The sequence below is a fragment of the Nansenia antarctica genome (genome assembly GCF_963989245.1).
Source record: "Nansenia antarctica genome assembly, chromosome: 4".
Lineage (NCBI taxonomy): Eukaryota > Metazoa > Chordata > Actinopteri > Argentiniformes > Microstomatidae > Nansenia > Nansenia antarctica.
Window position 1 is genome coordinate 44,682,237 of NC_137689.1, and position 10,000 is coordinate 44,692,236.

At 46.8% G+C, this 10,000-nt stretch overlaps 1 protein-coding gene across 1 annotated transcript in view; it reads right to left on the reverse strand.

Moving 5' to 3' along the window:
* col27a1a (collagen, type XXVII, alpha 1a) overlaps positions 1-10,000 on the reverse strand; it is a gene marked incomplete at both ends in the record, with an annotated part of 120,368 nt that overhangs the window by 7,463 nt on the left and 102,905 nt on the right. Inside the window, 9 exons of the mRNA XM_080529368.1 lie at positions 2,086-2,193; positions 2,595-2,702; positions 3,071-3,124; positions 4,937-4,990; positions 5,108-5,161; positions 5,629-5,682; positions 5,791-5,847; positions 7,490-7,543; positions 9,259-9,312. Coding sequence (XP_080385494.1) covers positions 2,086-2,193; positions 2,595-2,702; positions 3,071-3,124; positions 4,937-4,990; positions 5,108-5,161; positions 5,629-5,682; positions 5,791-5,847; positions 7,490-7,543; positions 9,259-9,312 — 597 coding nt within the window. The remainder of the gene's footprint in view (positions 1-2,085; positions 2,194-2,594; positions 2,703-3,070; positions 3,125-4,936; positions 4,991-5,107; positions 5,162-5,628; positions 5,683-5,790; positions 5,848-7,489; positions 7,544-9,258; positions 9,313-10,000) is intronic.

The window sequence follows — 10,000 nt, forward strand, 5'->3', positions numbered from 1 at the left end:
GGGGGGGGGGGTGGGCTGGTGGAAGTCCCAGAGTCAGTGAGAGGCTGGGGGCTTGTTTGTGAGGCCCACTGCCATGGGGAAGAAACTGTTCAGGTGGCACAAGCTTTTGGTCTTGATAAACCGGAACCTTTTTCTGGATGGAAGTCTTGGGAAGAGGTGGTGACCAGGGTGGGAGCAATCAGCGACTATGCTGCTTATTGAATTTCCCTTCGCTGCCGCAGGAAGAACCTCCTCTGCTGGGCTTCTGGATGGTGGAGGTGATGTCCTCCTCCCACCTGAGGTCCTGGATGGTGGAGGTGATGTCCTCCTCCCACCTGAGGTCCTGGATGGTGGAGGTGATGTCCTCCTCCCACCTGAGGTCCTGGATGGTGGAGGTGATGTTCTCCTCCCACCTGAGGTCCTGGATGGTGGAGGTGATGTCCTCCTCCCACCTGAGGTCCTGGATGGTGGAGGTGATGTTCTCCTCCCACCTGAGGTCCTGGATGGTGGAGGTGATGTCCTCCTCCCACCTGAGGTCCTGGATGGTGGAGGTGATGTCCTCCTCCCACCTGAGGTCCTGGATGGTGGAGGTGATGTTCTCCTCCCACCTGAGGTCCTGGATGGTGGAGGTGATGTCCTCCTCCCACCTGAGGTCCTGGATGGTGGAGGTGATGTCCTCCTCCCACCTGAGGTCCTGGATGGTGGAGGTGATGTCCTCCTCCCACCTGAGGTCCTGGATGGTGGAGGTGATGTCCTCCTCCCACCTGAGGTCCTGGATGGTGGAGGTGATGTTCTCCTCCCACCTGAGGTCCTGGATGGTGGAGGTGATGTCCTCCTCCCACCTGAGGTCCTGGGTGGTGGAGGTGATGTTCTCCTCCCACCTGAGGTCCTGGGTGGTGGAGGTGATGTTCTCCTCCCACCTGAGGTCCTGGATGGTGGAGGTGATGTCCTCCTCCCACCTGAGGTCCTGGATGGTGGAGGTGATGTCCTCCTCCCACCTGAGGTCCTGGATGGTGGAGGTGATGTTCTCCTCCCACCTGAGGTCCTGGATGGTGGAGGTGATGTTCTCCTCCCACCTGAGGTCCTGGATGGTGGAGGTGATGTCCTCCTCCCACCTGAGGTCCTGGATGGTGGAGGTGATGTTCTCCTCCCACCTGAGGTCCTGGATGGTGGAGGTGATGTTCTCCTCCCACCTGAGGTCCTGGATGGTGGAGGTGATGTCCTCCTCCCACCTGAGGTCCTGGGTGGTGGAGGTGATGTCCTCCTCCCACCTGAGGTCCTGGATGGTGGAGGTGATGTTCTCCTCCCACCTGAGGTCCTGGGAGGTTATTGTCCCCAGGTAACTTTTCTTTGGTAGTGGGGCCAGAACAACTCCGGCCCTGCTCTCTCAGTGAAAGGCTATGAGTGGGGCAGATGGTAGTGTGCGTGCTAAAGACGGAGTCTCCATTGAGTCAAAGGAGAGCACGAGAGGCCCGCTCCCTGGTGGTTCAGAAAGGTGCTGCCAGACTGCAGACCTGGAGGCACCACCACACAAACCTGCTGATACATTCTTTCGATGTCTGGCATCTTTCCTATTGCTTTCCTGGGTTCTGCTGCGTGCAAATTGGACTGGCAAAAAGTGATCACACTGTGTAGCAAGTGGTCGTAGCTAAACAGACAGCTAACATGTTGGAAATAGAAGATGCATGATTGCACCCAGAAGAAATCTTAATCTTAAAAATGATCTTAATCTTGAAAAAATAAATAAAACACTCTGCTAATAAGTTGAGTCATTTATAATTAGGAATTGCATTAATTATTATTCTTATAATTATTATTGAATTACATGAAATGCATTTCTAAAATGCCACATTTTGCCAAGTAGCCTATTATTCCCCTGGGGCTGAGTAGAAATCCCAGAAACACGTCTGTGTCCAACTTATTGATTGCAGCCTATAACCCTAACCCTATAACCCTAACCATAACCCTAACCCTATACCCATGATGGGTGATGTGTTTGATTTGACTGTGGTTCCACTGGCATGCATCTGTGTGTATTTGACAGTGGCCTCACCAACATGTTGGGGGGAAATCGCAACTGCACACGCTGCACATCGTTTCTCTCACCTTTGGTCCAAAGCCGCCCTGATCGCCCCGGAGTCCTGCTACGCCCACTTTGCCAGGATGACCAGCGTTGCCAAGGAGACCGAACTCCCCATCGTCACCGTACTCGCCCTGCGGAGACAATGGAGTGAGGGTACTGACAGGGTACTGGTACAGATACTGACTAACATACTGACTAACATACTGACTAACATACTGACTAACATACTGACTACCATACTGACTAACATACTGACTAACATACTGACTAACATACTGACTAACATACTGACTAAGATACTGATTAACATACTGACTAACATACTGACTACCATACTGACTACCATACTGACTACCATACTGACTAACATACTGACTAACATACTGACTAACATACTGACTAACATACTGACTAAGACTCAGGAGTTGCTCTCTGGAGTGTGATGTGTTACCGGGACAACAAAACGGCCCTGGACTTTTTCAGACAACGGTGGGAGGCTCCACGCTCCACACACACACACACACACTCTTACCGGCATGCCGTTGCTGCCGTCCTTTCCTGGGACTCCATCTACGCCAGGCACGCCCTCCAGCCCCTCTCGCCCCACCACGCCCCTTGGGCCAGGGAGACCCACCACACCCTGAGGAAGAGAGAAGAGAACAGAGGCATCAGCCCATGCACAGTATGAGTCAAGCCTTGTCCTCTCATGTCATTCATACAGTCATTTCTTTTAATCTGTTTTGATATAACATACGTTCAAAATCAGTTTGACCGGCTTTCAATTCCACATATAGAACTTTATTTTAGTCAGCCATAACAAAGTAGTTTCCTCCGAAAACATAATTGAAGCACAAGCCAACCTCCAGCCCACTGTGACGTGAGGGCTGAAATGTAGCCTAAATAAAACCCTGATAACATAATCAACTAGATGGATTGCAGGAGACAGAGAATACGAGGCCAAGGACCAGGAAACAGAGAATAGGAGGGAAACACAAATCTCTTCCTTACCAGCGATCCTCTGCTTCCAGATTGTCCTCTCTGACCCTGTTTTCCTTTATTACCCTAAACAGAGAGAGGGGGAGAGAGAAGGGAAGAAAGGTAGACAGACAGACAGACAGACAGGCAGACAGACAGACAGAGAAGAATAGTAAAGTTAGAAACATCTTACACAGTTGACTTGGGTCATGTCCATAGCTAATGCCCCCATGTGTTTGTGTGTAGTAAAGACTCCAGGGGCCCATTCCACTAAGGTGGATTATCTTCTAAGCCTCGATAAAGTTCTAAGCCTCGATAATGTTAGCTTGCGTTCGGTTCCATCAATGTGGCTCAAATAATTTGCTGCTTGGTTGAGCTCCTTCTGAGTCAGATATAATTAGCCTAGGGGGGGCTTAAGATAAGGGGGGGAAAAATCAGGGCAGACACTTATTTTGTTTGGTGTATTAATGTGAGTTTTTCATGTGTACTGTTTTGCAATAAATAATTGATTACAAAAAAAAAGATATAATTAGCCTGGTCGCGAGCAGGCTAAAAGACTGGCTAAAGTAATACGTGCGTGAAAAAAGGCTCACAGGCGGAAACTACATCCCGAACGACAGTTCCATCAAGTGTCTTTTAGGAAATATTAGTTCCCACTTCACACGAGATAGATAGATTAGATAGTTTGACTGTGTGATAGATAGATAATTTGATAATTTGAAAGTGTGATCGATCGATAGATAGATAGTTTGATTGTGTGATAGATAACCTGATATTTTGAAAGTGTGATAGATAGATAGATCGATGGATAAATAAATTAAAAAGTGTAAAAAATAAAATAAAATAAATAGGTGTGTCTATCAACTTGCATTGCTATTGACACAGCGGTCTGGCTGGCGCAGTGGTTAAGGCAACCAGCTAGAGTTCTGAAGGTTGCGAGTTCGAGACTTGACTAAGTGATTATTTTTATTTTTTTACATTTAACCGAAGATTTCATGCAAAGGCTTCAAACACCATTGTAATCGTGTCAGTTCTTGTAAATTAGCCTGCACCATCATTTTATAGCCTACATACTTTTTTAGATGAGATTTTAGATTAGATTCAGACAACGAAATGCAGTAAAAAGTGTGTCCGAAGAGGGATTTGAACCACCGTCTAAAAATAACGAATAGATACTATGGCAGCGGTCGATACCACTAGGCCATTGTGGCGTTATGACGGTTTGTAGCCTGCTGCTGATATCACCACAGTAGTAAAATTCATTTATTAAAATATGAACATATAACAATAACTGGGGCTAGTATGACCTACGCATTTAATCGGTCAGCAATTTCTTGCCAAACCATTTCCCTCGCCTTGTTAATTGCGGCAGTATTGCACTATTTTACATCTTATTTTCCGTCTTCATAAAGATCAATAATTCGGAATGCTGCGCAAATGTTGAACCCCTGCAGAGTGGAGTATCTTCATTTCGACAGATCGACTCTTCGGGGCTCTTTATGTCTGCGTGCACGCGCCCATATCGAAGATTTGTAAGCCGGTGTTCTGTGAACACTCATCACACAAGCCTGATCCTCGTTCGAGGAATCACCTGAGGCTTGAATTCCAATCCCGAGTTGCCTGATCGCCTGATTTATTTCAATCGCCGATATACTAATCCACCTTTAGTGGAACGGCCCTCAGGACACTAAGTGGATAAATGTGTATTTTAGCAGCACAGTCCCACAGCAGGCTGACAGACTGAACCATGAGATGAAGGCCTGAAGGTTTGGAGTAGAGTTGGAGACATGAATAATAACAAACATGATCAACACTCTCACGCTCTCACCAACACACAGACACACAACAACACAGCTCTGGGATGACCTCCACTAATGTGCTAATGTCTGACATCCTTACTTGATCTCCTTTAGAGCCCTTCGGCCCCTGCTGGCCCCGAGGTCCTGCGTGTCCCTAAGAAAAGGAATCATTGAACGTCAGACGGCTTCTTTGTGCCAGACTAACTGTGTGCTTGATACAGAAACACAGATGTGTAGTGTGTGTGTAAATCCTCTATGTCTGTCCACTCACAGGCTGTCCAGTGGCTCCGGCTTTACCTCTCCCTCCGTCCACTCCTTGTTGGCCCTGAGGAGAAGTCACAGAACCGTACTGTGATAACAACCCCAACACTGTTGGCATTGTTATAACACAGTAATACATACATACTGTTTGGAATGAATGACGAAAATAAGACTGAATGAAATCAGGGACGGTATGCTAATCTGCAAATCCCACAATGCTCTCTACACACTAAGATCCGCAGGGAACTGCGGTCAGGTACTATGCTACAGAGTGGATTCAATGGTGGAACAATCGACAGGAGAAGATCACAATGGTTACAACGAACAAAATAATGGCCAAATCATGAAGCCACAACACAAACACAGACAGAACTGACAGATCCCATGGCCTTCAGACAGAACTGACAGATCCCACGGCCTTCAGACAGAACTGACAGATCCCACAGCCTTCAGACAGAACTGACAGATCCCACGGCCTTCAGACAGAACTGACAGATCCCACGGCCTTTATCGGAATCTAAAGACACGTACCGTGTATCCTGGATCCCCTGATTCTCCCCTCTCTCCCCTGTCTCCCGGAGGACCCTGGATACCAGAAGAAAACAAAAGATAAGTAGTACAAATGACCCATCTTCACACTTGAAACAGAACGTCAGAATGAAGGCAGGAGTGTGAGAGGGAAGGGTGACTCACTCTGTCGCCTTGCGGGCCGGCAGGACCTTCAACCTTCCCATCATCCCCCTGCTCGCCCTGAGGAGGAGAAGCAAAGACTTTACCTAACTGGATCAGTCCATCTCTTAAAGGAGAGGGGTGTCGTTGTTATTGTGGTCCTAACTGGATCAGTCCATCTCTTAAAGGAGAGGGGTGTCGTTGTTATTGTGGTCCTAACTGGATCAGTCCATCTCTTAAAGGAGAGGGGTGTCGTTGTTATTGTGGTCCTAACTGGATCAGTCCATCTCTTAAAAGAGAGGGGTGTCGTTGTTATTGTGGTCCTAACTGGATCAGTCGATCTCTTAAAAGAGAGGGGTGTCGTTGTTATTGTGGTCCTAACTGGATCAGTCCATCTCTTAAAGGAGAGGGGTGCTGTTGTTATTGTGGTCTTAACTGGATCAGTCCATCTCTTAAAGGAGAGGGGTGCTGTTGTTATTGTGGTCCTAACTGGATCGGTCCATCTCTTAAAGGAGAGGGGTGTCGTTGTTATTGTGGTCCTAACTGGATCAGTCCATCACTTAAAGGAGAGGGGTGTCGTTGTTATTGTGGTCCTAACTGGATCAGTCCATCTCTTAAAGGAGAGGGGTGTCGTTGTTATTGTGGTCTTAACTGGATCAGTCCATCTCTTAAAGGAGAGGGGTGTCGTTGTTATTGTGGTCCTAACTGGATCAGTCCATCTCTTAAAGGAGAGGGATGCTGTTGTTATTGTGGTCCTAACTGGATCAGTCCATCTCTTAAAAGAGAGGGGTGCTGTTGTTATTGTGGTCCTAACTGGATCAGTCCATCTCTTAAAAGAGAGGGGTGCTGTTGTTATTGTGGTCCTAACTAGATCAGTCCATCTCTTAAAGGAGAGGGGTGTCGTTGTTATTGTGGTCCTAACTGGATCAGTCCATCTCTTAAAGGAGAGGGGTGTCGTTGTTATTGTGGTCCTAACTGGATCAGTCCATCTCTTAAAGGAGAGGGGTGTCGTTGTTATTGTGGTCTTAACTGGATCAGTCCATCTCTTAAAGGAGAGGGGTGTCGTTGTTATTGTGGTCCTAACTGGATCAGTCCATCTCTTAAAGGAGAGGGGTGTCGTTGTTATTGTGGTCTTAACTGGATCAGTCCATCTCTTAAAGGAGAGGGGTGTCGTTGTTATTGTGGTCCTAACTGGATCAGTCCATCTCTTAAAGGAGAGTGGTGTCGTTGTTATTGTGGTCCTAACGGGATCAGTCCCTCTCTTAAAGGAGAGGGGTGCTGTTGTTATTGTGGTTCTAACTGGATCAGTCCATCTCTTAAAGGAGAGGGGTGCTGTTGTTATTGTGGTCCTAACTGGATCGGTATAGTGGATGAGAAATTGCAAGAACAAAAACACATAAGCTTTTATCTGGCTCTATATTTTAACCCTCTTCTTTTCTCTTCGTGGAAAATACCATGCCATGTTTATGACATGATTCAATGATCGTTGCTAGCCAAGGGTTGATAGGATGGTAGAAGTATTACATTTAAAGCAGGAAAAGCAAAAACAACTATCACAGTGTATGTATACAAGTGTTTGTTTCATGGTTAAAGTTGACATTTCTCAGTTCAAAGTGATTGGTTTGTCTGCAGGCTCGGTGGCCTGGAGGGCCCAACCTGAGACACACATCTAGAGCGTGTTGATGGAGATGGGATGTCGTTAGACAGAGTCAGGGAGGTGTACCTTTTCACCTTTTGGTCCTGGACGCCCAAGCGGGCCCAGTGGTCCCTGATGTCCCTGCACACACACACACACACACACACACACACACACACACACACACACACACACACACACACACACACACACAGGGATGGACCACACATTATAGACACACACACAGGGATGGACCATACATTATAGACACACATACTGTTTATCACATTTATACCAGCTCTGTCATCTTCAGACAGTTACATACTGTAGGATACCTTTGGCCATTACCTAGCTAGTTAAGAAATGTTGTAAACCATCAGGTAGTATAGACCAGCATTCTCAAACAGAAACATACATGATGGTTTAATACATAATCAGCACAGTCACTGTGGACACGTTTCGGTGTCAAGCCTACTTGCTGGCCGTATAATCTACAGTATTTGGATCAACCCTAGCACTAGAACAGCCGTGGGTGGGGTCACTAGCACTAGAACAGCCGTGGGTGGGGTCACTAGCACTAGAATAGCCGTGGGTGGGGTCACTAGCACTAGAACAGCCGTGGGTGGGGTCACTAGCACTAGAACAGCCGTGGGTGGGGTCACTAGCACTAGAACAGCCGTGGGTGGGGTCACTAGCACTAGAACAGCCATGGGTAAGGTCATTAACACTAGAACAGCTGTGGGTGGGGTCATTAACACTAGAACAGCCGTGGGTGGGGTCATTAAAACTAGAACAGCCGTGGGTGGGGTCATTAGCACTAGAACAGCCTTGGGTGGGGTCACTAGCACTAGAACAGCCGTGGGTGGGGTCATTTGACCAAGTGAGTAAAACATGTGTATATTGTTGGATCTTATGGGGTTCTCTAGAAACATATATGCTTATGTCACTCAGACATACACATAACACATACACACACACACACACACACACATACACACACACACACACACACACACACACTATTCTCATGTCACTCAGACACACACATAACACATACCCACACACTTAGACACACACATTCTGTTCCTTCCAGGTCAGCCTGCTCTTCAGGGGTAGCAATAACACCACAATATGCAGACTCGAGAGGTTGTTATCTTAAAGACCTTGGGGGTTAGGCGCCAGGGCACAGACAGAGGGTGGTCGAGAGAGTATTTAAGCCTGTCTGTATGTCATAATGATGTCGTTGAATGTCGTTGAATGTAGTGGAATGGTCGTGGAATGCCGGATGCTGGTTACCATGCTGATGAACCATTCGCTGACTGTCTTAATAAATCAAGTACAGAGATTCCGACCCGTGTTGAACATTCTATTTTCTTGTCAAATCGTGTATGCTGCGCACCTAATCTATCCTGAGATGACACAACGCATTTAAGATCACAATCCTCAATAGATTGATCCATTCCATCGTTTTATCGACAAGCTGATTCTATAATATCTTTGCACTCAATCTAATTTCAGGACCCTCCTTTCATGACTTTTTCTAGATATGTGCGTTCTACCACCCAGTATCCTTACATTTTCAAAATCACATCAGGATAAGCTAGTATAAAGCTATTTTGCAGTTTTTCTGTGTAGGAGGCAGGCTAATTTACAAGAGGCGCCAACTAGTGGTCGTTGTGTGTAAGTACAGTAGCAGCTTCCCATTCTAAAGACTATGGTCATCTGACACCAGAGGCAGTGGTAAGAGTAGGTGAAATAGGTTGGGCTGTCCTAGTGCTAGGCTATACAGCACCCAAAGACACAAAACTCAACTTTATTTGGAGTCGAGCATACCTTTTTCTTTATTTTAGACTCACCTCATAACCTGAGAGGCCTATCTCGCCTTGCATACCCATTCTACCAGGGGCGCCCTGTGAGAGGAAGAACGGGTTGGTTGCAATCATACAGAATCATACAGAATCATACAGAATCATACAGAGGAGGAGGTTATGAAGCTATATCCATCTGGAATATCCCAGGGCCACATTATCACTGGACCACATTACCACTGGACCACATTATCACTGGACCACATTACCACTGGACCACATTATCACTGGACCACATTATCACTGGACCACATTACCACTGGACCACATTATCACTGGACCACATTATCACTGGACCACATGTATCACTGGACCACATTATCACTGGACCACATTATCACTGGACCACATTACCACTGGACCTCATTATCACTGGACCACATTATCACTGGACCACATTACCACTGGACCACATTATCACTGGACCACATTATCACTGGACCACATTATCACTGGACCACATTACCACTGGACCACATTATCACTGGACCACATTATCACTGGACCACATTATCACTGGACCACATTACCACTGGACCACATTATCACTGGACCACATTATCACAAGGCCACATTACCACTGGACCACATTGTCACTGGACCACATTATCACAAGGTCACATTATCACAAGGTCACATTATCACTGGACCACATTATCACTGGACCACATTACACTGGACCACATTATCACTGGACCACATTACCACTGGACCACATTATCACTGGACC